Source organism: Xenopus tropicalis, chromosome 9 (assembly GCF_000004195.4).
Source record: "Xenopus tropicalis strain Nigerian chromosome 9, UCB_Xtro_10.0, whole genome shotgun sequence".
Classification (NCBI taxonomy): domain Eukaryota; kingdom Metazoa; phylum Chordata; class Amphibia; order Anura; family Pipidae; genus Xenopus; species Xenopus tropicalis.
This window is the reverse complement of record NC_030685.2, coordinates 3,773,174-3,790,479: the sequence shown is the minus strand read 5'-3', so window position 1 is coordinate 3,790,479 and position 17,306 is coordinate 3,773,174. Positions and strand designations below refer to the sequence as shown.

The window sequence follows — 17,306 nt, the reverse complement described above, 5'->3', positions numbered from 1 at the left end:
ATCTGTGTGTGTGTGTGTGTCAGTGTGTCTATCTATGTGTATAAGGGCTTCTCCCTGACCCAACATCTAATCTGTGTGTGTGTGTCAGTGTGTCTATCTATGTGTATAAGGGCTTCTCCCTGACCCAACATCTAATCTGTGTGTGTGTCAGTGTGTCTATCTATGTGTATAAGGGCTTCTCCCTGACCCAACATCTAATCTGTGTGTGTGTGTGTGTGTGTGTGTCAGTGTGTCTATCTATGTGTATAAGGGCTTCTCCCTGACCCAACATCTAATCTGTGTGTGTGTCAGTGTGTCTATCTATGTGTATAAGGGCTTCTCCCTGACCCAACATCTAATCTGTGTGTGTGTGTGTCAGTGTGTCTATCTATGTGTATAAGGGCTTCTCCCTGACCCAACATCTAATCTGTGTGTGTGTGTGTCAGTGTGTCTATCTATGTGTATAAGGGCTTCTCCCTGACCCAACATCTAATCTGTGTGTGTGTGTGTGTCAGTGTGTCTATCTATGTGTATAAGGGCTTCTCCCTGACCCAACATCTAATCTGTGTGTGTGTGTGTCAGTGTGTCTATCTATGTGTATAAGGGCTTCTCCCTGACCCAACATCTAATCTGTGTGTGTGTGTGTGTCAGTGTGTCTATCTATGTGTATAAGGACTTCTCCCTGACCCAACATCTAATCTGTGTGTGTGTGTCAGTGTGTCTATCTATGTGTATAAGGGCTTCTCCCTGACCCAACAACTAATCTGTGTGTGTGTGTGTCAGTGTGTCTATCTATGTGTATAAGGGCTTCTCCCTGACCCAACATCTAATCTGTGTGTGTGTCAGTGTGTCTATCTATGTGTATAAGGGCTTCTCCCTGACCCAACATCTAATCTGTGTGTGTGTGTGTCAGTGTGTCTATCTATGTGTATAAGGGCTTCTCCCTGACCCAACATCTAATCTGTGTGTGTGTGTGTCAGTGTGTCTATCTATGTGTATAAGGGCTTCTCCCTGACCCAACATCTAATCTGTGTGTGTGTGTGTCAGTGTGTCTATCTATGTGTATAAGGGCTTCTCCCTGACCCAACATCTAATCTGTGTGTGTGTGTGTGTGTGTGTGTCAGTGTGTCTATCTATGTGTATAAGGGCTTCTCCCTGACCCAACATCTAATCTGTGTGTGTGTGTGTCAGTGTGTCTATCTATGTGTATAAGGGCTTCTCCCTGACCCAACATCTAATCTGTGTGTGTGTGTGTCAGTGTGTCTATCTATGTGTATAAGGACTTCTCCCTGACCCAACATCTAATCTGTGTGTGTGTGTCAGTGTGTCTATCTATGTGTATAAGGGCTTCTCCCTGACCCAACATCTAATCTGTGTGTGTGTGTGTCAGTGTGTCTATCTATGTGTATAAGGGCTTCTCCCTGACCCAACATCTAATCTGTGTGTGTGTGTGTCAGTGTGTCTATCTATGTGTATAAGGGCTTCTCCTGACCCAACATCTAATCTGTGTGTGTGTGTCAGTGTGTCTATCTATGTGTATAAGGGCTTCTCCCTGACCCAACATCTAATCTGTGTGTGTGTGTGTCAGTGTGTCTATCTATGTGTATAAGGGCTTCTCCCTGACCCAACATCTAATCTGTGTGTGTGTGTGTCAGTGTGTCTATCTATGTGTATAAGGGCTTCTCCCTGACCCAACATCTAATCTGTGTGTGTGTGTCAGTGTGTCTATCTATGTGTATAAGGGCTTCTCCCTGACCCAACATCTAATCTGTGTGTGTGTGTCAGTGTGTCTATCTATGTGTATAAGGGCTTCTCCCTGACCCAACATCTAATCTGTGTGTGTGTCAGTGTGTCTATCTATGTGTATAAGGGCTTCTCCCTGACCCAACATCTAATCTGTGTGTGTGTGTGTGTGTGTGTGTGTCAGTGTGTCTATCTATGTGTATAAGGGCTTCTCCCTGACCCAACATCTAATCTGTGTGTGTGTGTCAGTGTGTCTATCTATGTGTATAAGGGCTTCTCCCTGACCCAACATCTAATCTGTGTGTGTGTGTGTGTGTGTGTGTCAGTGTGTCTATCTATGTGTATAAGGGCTTCTCCCTGACCCAACATCTAATCTGTGTGTGTGTGTGTCAGTGTGTCTATCTATGTGTATAAGGGCTTCTCCCTGACCCAACATCTAATCTGTGTGTGTGTGTCAGTGTGTCTATCTATGTGTATAAGGGCTTCTCCCTGACCCAACATCTAATCTGTGTGTGTGTGTGTGTCAGTGTGTCTATCTATGTGTATAAGGGCTTCTCCCTGACCCAACATCTAATCTGTGTGTGTGTGTGTGTCAGTGTGTCTATCTATGTGTATAAGGACTTCTCCCTGACCCAACATCTAATCTGTGTGTGTGTGTGTCAGTGTGTCTATCTATGTGTATAAGGGCTTCTCCCTGACCCAACATCTAATCTGTGTGTGTGTGTGTGTCAGTGTGTCTATCTATGTGTATAAGGGCTTCTCCCTGACCCAACATCTAATCTGTGTGTGTGTGTGTGTCAGTGTGTCTATCTATGTGTATAAGGACTTCTCCCTGACCCAACATCTAATCTGTGTGTGTGTGTGTGTCAGTGTGTCTATCTATGTGTATAAGGGCTTCTCCCTGACCCAACATCTAATCTGTGTGTGTGTGTGTCAGTGTGTCTATCTATGTGTATAAGGGCTTCTCCCTGACCCAACATCTAATCTGTGTGTGTGTGTGTGTCAGTGTGTCTATCTATGTGTATAAGGACTTCTCCCTGACCCAACATCTAATCTGTGTGTGTGTGTGTCAGTGTGTCTATCTATGTGTATAAGGGCTTCTCCCTGACCCAACATCTAATCTGTGTGTGTGTGTGTGTCAGTGTGTCTATCTATGTGTATAAGGGCTTCTCCCTGACCCAACATCTAATCTGTGTGTGTGTGTGTGTCAGTGTGTCTATCTATGTGTATAAGGGCTTCTCCCTGACCCAACATCTAATCTGTGTGTGTGTGTCAGTGTGTCTATCTATGTGTATAAGGGCTTCTCCCTGACCCAACATCTAATCTGTGTGTGTGTGTGTGTCAGTGTGTCTATCTATGTGTATAAGGGCTTCTCCCTGACCCAACATCTAATCTGTGTGTGTGTGTCAGTGTGTCTATCTATGTGTATAAGGGCTTCTCCCTGACCCAACATCTAATCTGTGTGTGTGTGTCAGTGTGTCTATCTATGAGTATAAGGGCTTCTCCCTGACCCAACATCTAATCTGTGTGTGTGTGTGTGTCAGTGTGTCTATCTATGTGTATAAGGGCTTCTCCCTGACCCAACATCTAATCTGTGTGTGTGTGTCAGTGTGTCTATCTATGTGTATAAGGGCTTCTCCCTGACCCAACATCTAATCTGTGTGTGTGTGTGTCAGTGTGTCTATCTATGTGTATAAGGGCTTCTCCCTGACCCAACATCTAATCTGTGTGTGTGTGTGTGTCAGTGTGTCTATCTATGTGTATAAGGGCTTCTCCCTGACCCAACATCTAATCTGTGTGTGTGTGTCAGTGTGTCTATCTATGAGTATAAGGACTTCTCCCTGACCCAACATCTAATCTGTGTGTGTGTGTGTCAGTGTGTCTATCTATGTGTATAAGGGCTTCTCCCTGACCCAACATCTAATCTGTGTGTGTGTGTGTCAGTGTGTCTATCTATGTGTATAAGGGCTTCTCCCTGACCCAACATCTAATCTGTGTGTGTGTGTGTGTGTCAGTGTGTCTATCTATGAGTATAAGGGCTTCTCCCTGACCCAACATCTAATCTGTGTGTGTGTGTGTGTGTCAGTGTGTCTATCTATGTGTATAAGGGCTTCTCCCTGACCCAACATCTAATCTGTGTGTGTGTGTGTCAGTGTGTCTATCTATGTGTATAAGGGCTTCTCCCTGACCCAACATCTAATCTGTGTGTGTGTGTGTCAGTGTGTCTATCTATGAGTATAAGGACTTCTCCCTGACCCAACATCTAATCTGTGTGTGTGTGTGTCAGTGTGTCTATCTATGAGTATAAGGACTTCTCCCTGACCCAACATCTAATCTGTGTGTGTGTGTCAGTGTGTCTATCTATGTGTATAAGGGCTTCTCCCTGACCCAACATCTAATCTGTGTGTGTGTGTGTCAGTGTGTCTATCTATGTGTATAAGGGCTTCTCCCTGACCCAACATCTAATCTGTGTGTGTGTGTGTCAGTGTGTCTATCTATGAGTATAAGGACTTCTCCCTGACCCAACATCTAATCTGTGTGTGTGTGTCAGTGTGTCTATCTATGTGTATAAGGGCTTCTCCCTGACCCAACATCTAATCTGTGTGTGTGTGTGTCAGTGTGTCTATCTATGTGTATAAGGGCTTCTCCCTGACCCAACATCTAATCTGTGTGTGTGTGTGTGTGTCAGTGTGTCTATCTATGTGTATAAGGACTTCTCCCTGACCCAACATCTAATCTGTGTGTGTGTGTCAGTGTGTCTATCTATGTGTATAAGGGCTTCTCCCTGACCCAACATCTAATCTGTGTGTGTGTGTGTCAGTGTGTCTATCTATGTGTATAAGGGCTTCTCCCTGACCCAACATCTAATCTGTGTGTGTGTGTGTCAGTGTGTCTATCTATGTGTATAAGGGCTTCTCCCTGACCCAACATCTAATCTGTGTGTGTGTGTGTGTCAGTGTGTCTATCTATGTGTATAAGGACTTCTCCCTGACCCAACATCTAATCTGTGTGTGTGTGTCAGTGTGTCTATCTATGTGTATAAGGACTTCTCCCTGACCCAACATCTAATCTGTGTGTGTGTGTCAGTGTGTCTATCTATGTGTATAAGGGCTTCTCCCTGACCCAACATCTAATCTGTGTGTGTGTGTCAGTGTGTCTATCTATGTGTATAAGGACTTCTCCCTGACCCAACATCTAATCTGTGTGTGTGTGTCAGTGTGTCTATCTATGTGTATAAGGGCTTCTCCCTGACCCAACATCTAATCTGTGTGTGTGTGTCAGTGTGTCTATCTATGTGTATAAGGGCTTCTCCCTGACCCAACATCTAATCTGTGTGTGTGTGTGTCAGTGTGTCTATCTATGTGTATAAGGGCTGCACAAGTTATACCCTTAGAATCTCACTGACTAATGTAGGGATGTGTTCTGATTGGCTGACAAGATAATCAGGTACCATAATCTTATTGTGTTAGTCAGTCAGGTAGTTCCCATAAGGAGCCGTCTCACCATAAACAACTGCACAAACAGTTCCACTTTGAAATGCTAAAGACCCCCCAGTTGGCCTCCTGGGATATCTTGGTGTTGATCCCCCCCTATAAGGGCTCTGGCACACGAGGAGATTTGTTGCTGGCGATTTTTAAAAGAGCGATTTGGTGACAAGACCCCAATACTAAACCAATGGAAATCGCCAGCGTCAAAACATACAAGGCTACTTCAAGTCGCTTGCTGTTTCAAATCGCACACAGACCCTTTTCTGAGCGACTTGAGTAAACATGTGGGGGGGGTAACTGTTGAGTGGTACCATGGGTAGCAGATCGCCTGGAGCTCAACTCGCATGAAATCTCTTCGTGTGCATTGTCGCCAAAGCGCCGGGGGGGAGGGAAATGCAGGCGACAAATCTCCCCGTGTGCCAGAGCCCTAATAAACCCCAAGGGAACCCCCACAGAGGCACCTCACAGCATTCCCAACTTATCCACTTAATTACCATCTGACTCACTGTGTAAATCTATACAGATATCTTGTGCCCTATGTACATTCATACAATTAAATGATATTAATATCCTACACTTGCAGGTATGTATGCACAGTCCCCACACATATTCCTGCATATGTGACTGTATGTGACGGTTTTCCATAATCCCCGTATTTGTGTAATCATATATTGCATATATAGTCCATTTGGTGTGTGACGTTACTGTGGCTGCAAACTCCACTTCTTTGGGCACAAGTTCCACCACTGATCCTGTAAGAGGTAGTGACTCCCTATTATTCCAAAGGGAAATCCTGCCCAGACAATAATAACAAATATATTTTCATGGCTTTTAGCTGTAGGCTGTAAGGCTCCTTGGCCAAGCCCCTCCCCTCTCATTAGTAGGGGCTCCTTTTTGTCCCATCAGGAAACCCTATAAAAGCCCCACTCTCTCCAGGAACAGGTTAGAAGTGACTGTCTATGCGCACTTCTCCATATATGTGTTATCAATAAACGTTTTCTCTTACAGCAACATCAACGTCTCTATGATCAAAGGGCTCCGTTACATCCCCCCCACAGTATCACGGGGCCACATTTTCCCTTTCTGCTCTATGGCTCCCGTGGTACAATGTTCTACTACTGGGTAATTATAAACAATATATATTCATTGTCTTATTAACAACCACAAAAACAAATATAAATTGCACCAATAAATCGGACTGACACAAAGGCTTTTCACAAAACTGATTTAATGTAAAGAGACCCTTTATAGGATAATGGTGTAACCCCCTTTCCTTTCATCTCAACAAATGCCCCATTGGAAATGACATTGGGTTAATAATGACAAGATGATGTTATAGGCTTTATATTTACCCAGTAAGACAGTGATCCCCAACCAGTGGCTCAGGGGCAACATGTTACTCCCCACCCCCATTGATGATGCTCCCAGTGGCCTCAAAGTAGTTGCCCATTTTTACATTTCTGGTTTGGAGACAATTTTTGGAAGCACAGAAACAGTTTTCCTCCAAGCAGAGTCTCCTGCAGGCTAGCAGGGATTCCTCATTTAGAATAAGAAAATGGCTTCTCCTTTTTGTGAGTCTTTTGATGATTATGTAGATTATTTTTTTTTATAAAACATTTCCCACATTCAGAACAAGAAAATGGTTTCTCCCCTGTGTGGGTTCTATAATGAATTTTTAGGTCGGATCGCTGTGAAAAACATTTCCCACATTCAGAACATGAAAATGGTTTCTCCCCTGTGTGGGTTGTATAATGAATTTTAAGGTGGGATTTCTTTGAAAAACATTTACCACATTCAGAACAAGAAAATGGTTTCTCCCCTGTGTGAGTTCTATGATGCTTTTTAAGGAGTGATTGTGTTAAGAAACATTTCCCACATTCAGGACAAGAATATGGTTTCACCCCTGTGTGAGTCCTTTGATGACAATCACGATAAAATTTGCTTGAGAAACATTTCCCACATTCAGAACAAGAAAATGGTTTCACCCCTGTGTGAGTCCTTTGATGACGACTGAGTTCAGATTGGTTTGGAAAACATTTCCCACATTTGTAACATGAAAATAGTTTCTCCCCTGTGTGAGTCATTTGATGACGATTGAGTTGAGATCGGTTTGGAAAACATTTCTCACATTCAGAACAAGAAAATGGTTTCTCCCCTGTGTGGGTCCTTTGATGACAATCACGATAAAATTTACTTGAGAAACATTTTCCACATTCAGGACAAGAAATTGGTTTCTCCCCTGTATGAGTCCTTTGATGACAATCACGATAAAATTTACTTGAGAAACATTTTCCACATTCAGAACAAGAAAATGGTTTCTCCCCTGTGTGAGTCCTTTGATGACAATCACGATGACATTTCCTTGAGAAACATTTGCCACATTCAGAACAAGAAAATGGTTTCTCCCCTGTGTGAGTCCTTTGATGACGACTGAGGTCAGATTGGTTTAAAAAACATTTCCCGCATTCAACACAAGAAAATGGTTTCTCCCCTGTGTGAGTCCTTTGATGACGATTGAGATCAGATCGGTTTGAAAAACATTTCCCACAATTAGAACAAGGAAAAAGTTTCTTTCTTTTGTGGGTTCTCTGGTGTTTATGAAAGTCTCTCTTATTACTAAAATGTTTCTGACACTCATTGCAGCTGTATTTCCTACGTAATGTATTGTTTGTTATGTGAGATTTATGTGGAGATTGGAGGGAATTTTCATCATGATTATTACCCGTCATTTGTAAGGTATTCAGGCTGCTCCCCATGATAGGAGTATTTTTTCCCTGTATCTGTTCTGTAAGGGGATTAATGCTGCAATCTGATTGGTTTTCCTCTTCCCATGAAGCCTCTTCCTCTTTAATCCCATTGGCCGGTGGGGGCTGTTCCGCTGGAGAAACATCAGGGTTTGTGAGATTCCCATCATTATTACAACATAAAGTTGCTTCCGTATGTGCTGTAACATCGCTCCCATCTTTATACTCACAGGCTGCTAAAGGGAAGGATAGAGATCAGAGATATATCTGAGGGAAATAACTTGGATTTTGTCATTATGAAAAATAAAATAAGGAAGGTTCAAGTCATTAAAGTCATTTAAACTTAGGGCAAACTCCACCGACCCCCAATGAAGTGACTGACTTATTAGCACATTAATTAATAGAACTATTTATATGAACTGATTATTATAGAGTAACGGCAGCTGTTTGTATCAGGATCTATTTGAACTTTTTAGCAAGGGAATGACTGATTATTGGTCCCCCCCCCCCCCCAACATCACTGGGACCCTAAAGTCCCCTTCCATAAACATCTATTGCAGCTGCTTATCAGTCAGTGTCCTACAGGCCCCTCTATAGCTCCTCCCCCCAGCAGTTGCACCAAGTTTAACCCTTTGTGCTAAATAAATGTACCTCCCTGCTAGTTGTTTATTTAAGTCGGGCACAGAAGAGACATGACTAAATATATGTTACTACTGACTTTCCATGTGCCTCTTAAACGGCCTGATATCCTGCATTCTATGCTCTGTATATGATAGAAACCATTACTCACCCAGTGGGCGGAGCTGCTGGGGCTCCTCCTCCTCCTTTATCCCTTCCCTGTAAAGGGCCTTGTTTCCTTTTATATACTCCCACTCCTCCAAGGAAAAATAGATGGAAACATCCTCACACCTTATGGCAACCTGGCACACACAATGTTACAGTCATCCCCCAGCCAGAGAAAGGGATTATCATACACTGTTACTAAACAATAAGGGGGGATTGGGGGGCCGCACCCACCTCTCCAGTCAGCAGCTGGATGATGTTGGAGATGAGTTCCAGGATCTTCTTGTCATTTTCCTTCTGTATGACGGAGCCAGGGGCATGCAGGGCCCCCAAACCCACAGTTGGGCTCTTCTTCTTAGGGATGACGTAGCCCTATGTATTGAGAGGGAGAGAGAATGATGAGTGTGTAACGCAGCAGAGAGACCCCCTTTGTACAGACAGACAGTCTCTTCTCACTGTGCCACTCACAGTGCCCCCCTCACCTCTCCAGTCAGCAGATAGATAATCTCCAGTGTGAGATTCAGGATTCTCTCCTTCCGCTCCTCATTTTTATCCTTCTTCCCCATCACTGGGTCACTCGCTTCCTCCCACATTCCCATTGGCTCCTTGTGGGAGGGAGGGGCCTGGAAGTGGAATTAAGCACTTACACATTGAGGTTATGTACAATATTCGGTGCGTGTAGGTGAGTTAATGAGGAGACTGATATCGGCAAAAGCCTTGGATGTTGATCATCTTGTCAATCACTCAAGGTGCCAAACACTGGCAGTAGGTTGATGCTGAATCAGACGGGGGCAGAATCCTATTGTTTGTACCTACAGGTCTGATGATTCAGCTCGTAACATAAGTGGATGATCGTTCCTGTAACCAATGGTCGCACATATACGGCGCCTTAAGGCAAAGTCCCTTCTATACAGGTAACAGGGGCGGAGTCTCCTTTAACCCCAGTGCAGCCCCCACTTCCCAGCCCAACAGCCCTTTGGTTTTGCAGAGGGGGGGCATTTGACAGACCCCTGGGGTAAACTGTTTCCCCCCCACTATGTAGCCCCAGTGGGGGTGGGGGCTGGGTAATGTTGTGCTCGGTGCCCTGTGTCTTTTTGTGCTGAGAAGGGATTATGGGAAAAGATACTTTACCTTCATCCCTAGCGCTACAGGCAGCTCCTCCCTCTGCTTGTCATGTAAGGAACAAACCCTTCCCTCTGGTAACACTGCTCCTTTAGTGCCACCATTAGTGCAGCCCCGCTCCCTTACTCACCTCTTTCCCACACTGCTCTGCTGCCTGTAGCTGTGAGGGAGGGAACTGAGGAGCTGGGACACTCACTCATTGGCTGGGAGGGGAATGTGGGCGGGACAGAGAGCGGCAGAGAAGAATCATTGGATCAGTGAGCACAAGGGCGGGAGAATGAGTTAGGGACAGAGGGAAAACTCACAGACTGCAGAGTTAGGGACAGAGGGAAAACTCACAGACTGCAGAGTTAGGGACAGAGGGAAAACTCACAGACTGCAGAGTTAGGGACAGAGGGAAAACTCACAGACTGCAGAGTTAGGGACAGAGGGAAAACTCACAGACTGCAGAGTTAGGGACAGAGGGAAAACTCACAGACTGCAGAGTTAGGGACAGAGGGAAAACTCACAGACTGCAGAGTTAGGGACAGAGGGAAAACTCACAGATTATTTTGTAGGGATAAAAACAAATGAGCTTTTCATGATTTGAATTCATTCAGGGTTGCCAGGTTGATGGTTTTTCTTCCAAATTGGGCTGCTAGTGTAAAGCTCAGGCACCAAGGTATAGTTTTTAGAGCCCTTAACCCTTTATTTGCCAGCAGAATGTGACATTTCGGTTCCCCTCAGTGCCAGACATTTTGTAAACATGCTGTGCTCTCTCATTTTAGGGACATTTACTGGGGGGGGTTAAGTCCCAAGTCCAACGATACCAAATATGTCGTTAGAACCCACTGTTCCTGTCCAGCGGTGACCCCCAAACTAAAGGGGGACTTTGTACAATATCCCACCAGGACAAAGTGGAAAAGCGCTTGTAACAGTTGGTGCAGAATAACTTACATGTAAATCTAAATACCCCCCCATGTTTGGTGCCTTTAGGAACTACAGGCCTATAGGATTCAAGGTTCAATGTAGTTTTCACTCAGAAGCCAAATAGTTTTTATCAGTGAATCATGAAATGCGATGATTTTTTTGCATTCCTTTTTTTTTCTAAAACATAAAACTTGGACGCGTGATTAAATGTGGATTTGACAAAAAAAAAATCTCATAGTTTTTTTTTTTAACCAAGGCAAATTTGAAAGACAAACATCTCCCGAATAAAACGATACCCCATATGTATGGGTGCACATAAAGAGGCGACCAACAAACACCCCAAAGCAGGGGCAATGCATAAGGGCAATTACAGCTAAAAATGTGGGGGCTGCTCCAGGTGTACTCCTTGCAGTTTTATAGGGTTACCCCCCAACCTGTGAAATAACCCCCCACAAACACCTCTCTTCTCTTTCTACATGGAGAATTGTGGCCGCAGTCCCTTGCTGAAGTCAGCGCTTTGGTCAGAGATCAAGGAAAAAACCAGATACAAAGTTAGATTATCTCCATGGCAATTATCAAAAGCTTGCTAAATATCAATCTGCAAGTTCCCCTGAATAAAATGATACCCCATATGTATGGGTGCAAATAAAGATGCAGCCACCAAACACCCCAAAACTGGGGCAATGCATAATATTGGGGCTACAATTCATTCGCACATCTCAAAGTTTTTTAGCCTAAACCCCCGCTTAAGGTCCCCCATACACGTTAAGATCCGCTCGCCTGCCGAGGGCACCGAGAGGATCTTCTCCCGATATCCCCTACCTGGGGGTGGGCAATATCGGGTAAATTCAGGCTAATTCCTAATAGTTTCTTGGCATAACAGCTGAAAAAAGAGGGATGGAAAGGACGGTAGCGGTATCCCAGTAGGAAGCTAAAGAGTTACGTTCTACGAGTCCCATTGCCAATGTAAGAGCCAGGAATCTTTTTATTCCATTTACATGTGTGGGATACCATGCCTGGGCTCTTGAATAACCCCGTAATGGGTTGCTGGCAGGATACTGCTCAGCATACAAATTTGTGTAACGGACCTGGAGCAGTTTGCAAAGGAAGAGGGGTCCAAAATTCCCGCTGAGAGGTGTAAGAAGCTTATTGATGGTTGTAGGAAGCCACTGATTTCAGTTATTTTTTCCAAAGGGGGTGCAACCAAATATTAAAGGAGACATATCCTATAAAAATGATGAATGTACCAGGGAATTATACTCCTCTAGATATAGAAGGATTGTGCTTAAAAAGTTGTGTTTCTGACTGATTTATTGAGAAATTCCACAAAACCCCCACTAGCCCCGCCCATCTGTGCCACTTCCTGCTGGCTGAATTCTCTGGATGAGCTGGGGAGCCGGCGGCCCTCCGTACCCTGCACTGTAGGATAGGAACCAATCAGCAGCTAGGCTGACCTGATAGGGAACTGAAGCCTGTCTGTGCTTGTGTGAGTGCAGGGCTGTGATTGGCTCTCCCCCTCCGACTGTGCTTCTGGCAGGGACCGTTAGGACACGCCCACCCCTCATGTGAAACCCAGACAGGGACCTGAGAGGATCTATAGGGAGCTCCAATAAAGGGGCCATTGTTACAGATAGGGTTAATGTTTAGCCCAAAGGGAAACCAGCACCGGATATTATTCATAATTGCCTACAGGGTTAGGGGTTTCCCATTTATCCAATATGTCTCCTTTAAGGGTGCCAATAATTTTGTCCAGTCCAGTTTGCTTTTTTTCCTCCCTTTTTTGTTCTGTTCCCCTTTAAGAGGGGCCTGGATGAGTTCTTGAACAAGCAGAATACCCAAGGCTATTGTGATACTAATACCTACAGTTAGTACTAGTGGTTGTATATATAGTGTATGTATGTGAGTGTATAGATTGGTAGGTGTGGGTTAAGTGTGCTGGGTTTACTTGGATGGGTTGAACTTGATGGACACTGGTCTTTTTTCAACCCTATGTAACTATGTAACACAAAGGGAATAAACGTGTTACTGCAATACTTTTCTGTGAGAAATACTTGATTTTCTGGAAAAATTTCTGGGGTGCCAACAATTTTGGCCATGACTGTATTTCCTCCTCTTCCTATGATCCCAAGGGTCATTCAGCCAATCAGACAAGGCAGAGTAACAGTAATCCTTATTGCCCCATTCTGGCCGAGGAGAGCTTGCTTTACGGATATAATTCATCTGAGCAAGGGATTTTTTTGGAAGTTACCGGCAAGGGCAGATCTTCTTCGTCAAGGCCAGATGCTTCACCCGAATCCAGACAGACTATGTCACTATGTCTGACGGCTTGGGATTTGATAGGGACAATCTAAGTGTTCAAGGCCTTTCAGATGAAGTAGTTGATACGCTGCTGAACTCCAGGAAATCTTCAACATCGAGAATTTATAGTAGAGTGTGGGAGATTTTGCAAAAATGGGCTCTGGAGAAGGAAATTCTCCCTAAGAAATGTTCCATTCCCAATATTTTACATTTCCTAGAGCAGTGCTGTCCAACTTCTGCGGTGCCGAGGGCCGGAATTTCTCGCGCATACATGGTGGAGGGCTGCTAATGGAAGCCACTCCCCCTTTTAAACCACACCCACTTCAAACCACACCCATTTTGTCACAATGGTGGTAGTGCAGCAAAAACCCAAATGCTTGGTCCTCACTGCAGGGATATCAACCATCATTCATATGTGAATTATATTATGTCATATTAAGACACACCCTAAAATCCATATGACTCCTCCCCTGTGGATAGCACAGCAACCCCCAGTACATAATTACATACCTTAGGGACCATTTACTGGCTATTTCCAACTGCTAACAAACTCCCAGAACAAACCCCTGGTAGGGTCACCTCCGACAGGCAGCATAGGGTAGAAAGAGTATGGCACACACAGGCAGCACTCTGCCTGCCCTACACTACCTGTGTGTGCCATACTCTGCCTGCCCCATGATGCCTGTGTCTGCCATATGCTGCCTGTGTGTGCCATAATCTGCCTGCCCCATGATACCTGTGTCTGCCATATGCTGCCTGTGTGTGCCATACTCTGCCTGCCCTATGATGCCGGTGTCTGCCACATGCTGCCTGTGTGTGCCATAATCTGCCTGCCCTATGATGCCTGTGTCTGCCATATGCTGCCTGTGTGTGCCATACTCTGCTCTACCCTGCCTGTGTGCCATACTCTGCCCTACCCTGCCTGTGTGTGCCATACTCTGCCCTACCCTGCCTGTGTGTGCCATACTCTGCCCTACCCTGCCTGTGTGTGCCATCCTCTGCCCTACCCTGCCTGTGTGTGCCATCCTCTGCCCTACCCTGCCTGTGTGTGCCATAATCTGCCTGCCCTATGATGCCTGTGTCTGCCATATTCTGCCTGTGTGTGCCATACTCTGCCCTACCCTGCCTGTGTGCCATACTCTGCCCTACCCTGCCTGTGTGTTCAATACCCTCCCTGTCCTATGCTGCCTGTTTGTGCCATACCCTCCCTGCCTTATGCTGCCTATGTGCCATACTCTGCCTGCCCTATGCTGCCTATGTGCCATACCCTCCCTGCCCTTTGTTGCCTATTTGCCATACTCTGCCTACTCTATGCTGCCTACACACAGGCCTGAGGTGTGAACAGGAGAACAATATGGGTGATTACAGCCTGAGCCTGAGGTGGGAACACTGCAGGGAGTAAAAAATGCAGAGATTAAAAGGTGTGAACAGTACAGGGGACTAGATGTTTGAACAGTACAGAGGGATTACAGCCTGACTCTGAGGTGAGAACCATGCAGGGGGGCAGTTAATCTCAGTACTGATATCATTAAAAGCTTACACAAAGGTAAACCATCAAAGCAGCCAGACAGGTGGGGGGCATGCGGCCCGCGGGCCGCCAGTTGGACAGCACTGTCCTAGAGTATGGTTGTTCTAAGGGCCTTAAACCAAATACTCTAAAGGTCCATGTGTCGGCTCTCTCAGCCATGCTTTCTGTTAATTTGGCTAATAATCCATTGATTAAAAGATTTTTCAAAGTGGCCACAAGACTGAGGCCTAGAATCAAGGAAGTTTTATCTCCCTGGGATTTAAACCTTGGATTATCAGCGCTGGGCGAGAAACCCTTTGAACCCTTACAAGACATCAATATGAAATTTTTGACCTGGAAAATGGCTTTTCTGGTTGCCATTTCTTCAGCTAGAAGAGTCGGTGAGCTGAAAGCCTTGGCAGATCTTTCTGGATAAAATTATCCTTTTTTCCGTCCTAAGGTCTCTTCATCTAGCAACCTTAAAGGAGACATATTGGATAAATGGGAAACCCCTAACCCTGTAGGCAATTATGAATAATATCCGGTGCTGGTTTCCCTTTGGGCTAAACATTAACCCTATCTGTAACAATGGCCCCTTTATTGGAGCTCCCTATAGATCCTCTCAGGTCCCTGTCTGGGTTTCACATGAGGGGTGGGCGTGTCCTAACGGTCCCTGCCAGAAGCACAGTAGGAGGGGGAGAGCCAATCACAGCCCTGCACTCACACAAGCACAGACAGGCTTCAGTTCCCTATCAGGTCAGCCAAGCTGCTGATTGGTTCCTATCCTACAGTGCAGGGTACGGAGGGCCGCCGGCTCCCCAGCTCATCCAGAGAATTCAGCCAGCAGGAAGTGGCACAGATGGGCGGGGCTAGTGGGGTTTGGGGGAATTTCTCAATAAATCAGTCAGAAACACAACTTTAAGCACAATCCTTCTATATCTAGAGGAGTATAATTCCCTGGTACATTCATCATTTTTATAGGATATGTCTTCTTTAATTCTCAGATTGTGTTACCTTCCTTTTCATTGGATTCTCAGTTAAACATGCAGTCATTGGATGTGCGCAGATGTCTGTTGATCGATAAGTCTATAGAATTCAGAAAATCAGAACATTTATTTGTCCTTTTTGCGGGGAAACGGAAAGGCTGTAAAGCATCGAAAGCTACTATAGCTTCCTGGGTGAAAAATGTCATTTCCTGCTCTTATGATGCTGCTGGGAAAGATCCTCCTTCTCAATAAGGAGCTCATTCAACAACAACAAGATCGGCCATGGATGTGCAAGAAATGTGTAAAGCAGCTACTTGGTCCAACATCCATCCGTTTGCCAGACACTACAGACTTGACTTAGCAGCCAATCGTGATACAGCCTATGGCAGTTTCCCCGCCCCCTTTGTTAGCTCGCTATATCCTTCATTTGGTGCTGCCTGCAGGACGTAAAGAAAAGATTTGTTCCTACCTGAGTCGGAAAGGCAGCACATATATCTCTACCCTAATAAATCATTATGCATGAGATGTTGTGGTCTTTTTTTCTGAGGCTTTTTAGAAACACTGAGGGGCAAAGGAGGAGCTATGGGATATTTGTAATGTAATTTAATTGGCTATTCTATTTCTCCTGTCCTATCAGAGTGAAACAGACAATTAACCCTTCGTTCATTTGGTGCTGCCTTTCAGACCCATAAAAAAAGAAAATTTCAGGTAGGAACAAATTTTTTCGGTTAACGGATTATTCTGCCCTGAGGAACCATGCAGTCTATCCACTCCAGACACTGTCTCTTTAGTTGCCCAGTCCAAACTTTGGATCCGGAGAGACCCCACTCCTTTTATTCAATTCAGTCCCTTCCCCAAGAGCTCCCAAGTCCCCCAGGTAGCGCTACCTGCCCCGAGTACCTTCCCCTTTGGAAAGGCAGCTGCACCCACGTAGCAGGCAATCGATCAATACCTAACCTCACCAGAGGACACACACGGAGATTCCACAGAGGATTCTGTAATCACCAGCATCTCTCTTTGCAGTCTGAACTCACACAATTGGCACTGGCTACTCACTCTGGATCTCTCTTTCAAAAGCTGGCAAGCCAACAGGGACCCCCTTTATAAACTGCTGCATCCCCCCTGATTTTTGGCTCCAAACCTAGGCACTCCTTCTCTCTCCCAACAATGCACTGGGTCATCCAGCCAATCAGGTTTATCCCCAGTCTGTAACTAGACTGGATGATGACTGGAGAAACAGAGAAAAGAGTTATCTGATCCCCTACACTTGCATACGTACATATTCACTGGATATAAAAAGTCTACGCACCACTTCAAAATGGCAGATTTAAAGACAAATATTTAAAAAAAAAAAAAGATAAATCCTGTCAAAACTTTTCCCACATTTATTGCAGAATTGCCATCAATACAAAGAAGTCAAAAACAAATCAGAAACAGTTAAGTGAAAAAGGGAACAAAAACCCACACAAACCCGGTTGCATTGATGCCAAGTACCTTTCCATTGGCTTACAGCACTCACGTTTCGGGCCTATCAGTTTGGCCCATCTGGACTGGGCAGGTTTTGCTCACTCCTCCACAGCTGCCACATTATGAGGGAATCTCCTGGGCACAGCTCTCGTCAGGTCGCCCCACAGATTGCAATCAGATTAAGGCCTGGGCTCTGGCTGGGCCATTCCAGAACACTGATCCTCCTTTGGTGAAGCCATTGCTTCGGGTCACTGTCAGGCTGAAAGGTCAAGTTCCTCTT

General features: G+C 45.1%; 2 protein-coding genes across 2 annotated transcripts in view; one reads left to right on the top strand and one right to left on the bottom strand.

The window, feature by feature from the left end:
• h2ac14 (H2A clustered histone 14) overlaps window positions 1-17,306 on the top strand; it is a 1,193,713-nt gene that overhangs the window by 461,834 nt on the left and 714,573 nt on the right.
• The window catches only part of LOC108645272 (oocyte zinc finger protein XlCOF7.1-like), a 40,149-nt gene that overhangs the window by 13,753 nt on the left and 9,090 nt on the right, over window positions 1-17,306 (bottom strand). The window contains exon 5 of the mRNA XM_031892988.1: window positions 6,796-7,759. Within this exon, the coding sequence (XP_031748848.1) occupies window positions 6,796-7,759 (964 nt within the window). The remainder of the gene's footprint in view (window positions 1-6,795; window positions 7,760-17,306) is intronic.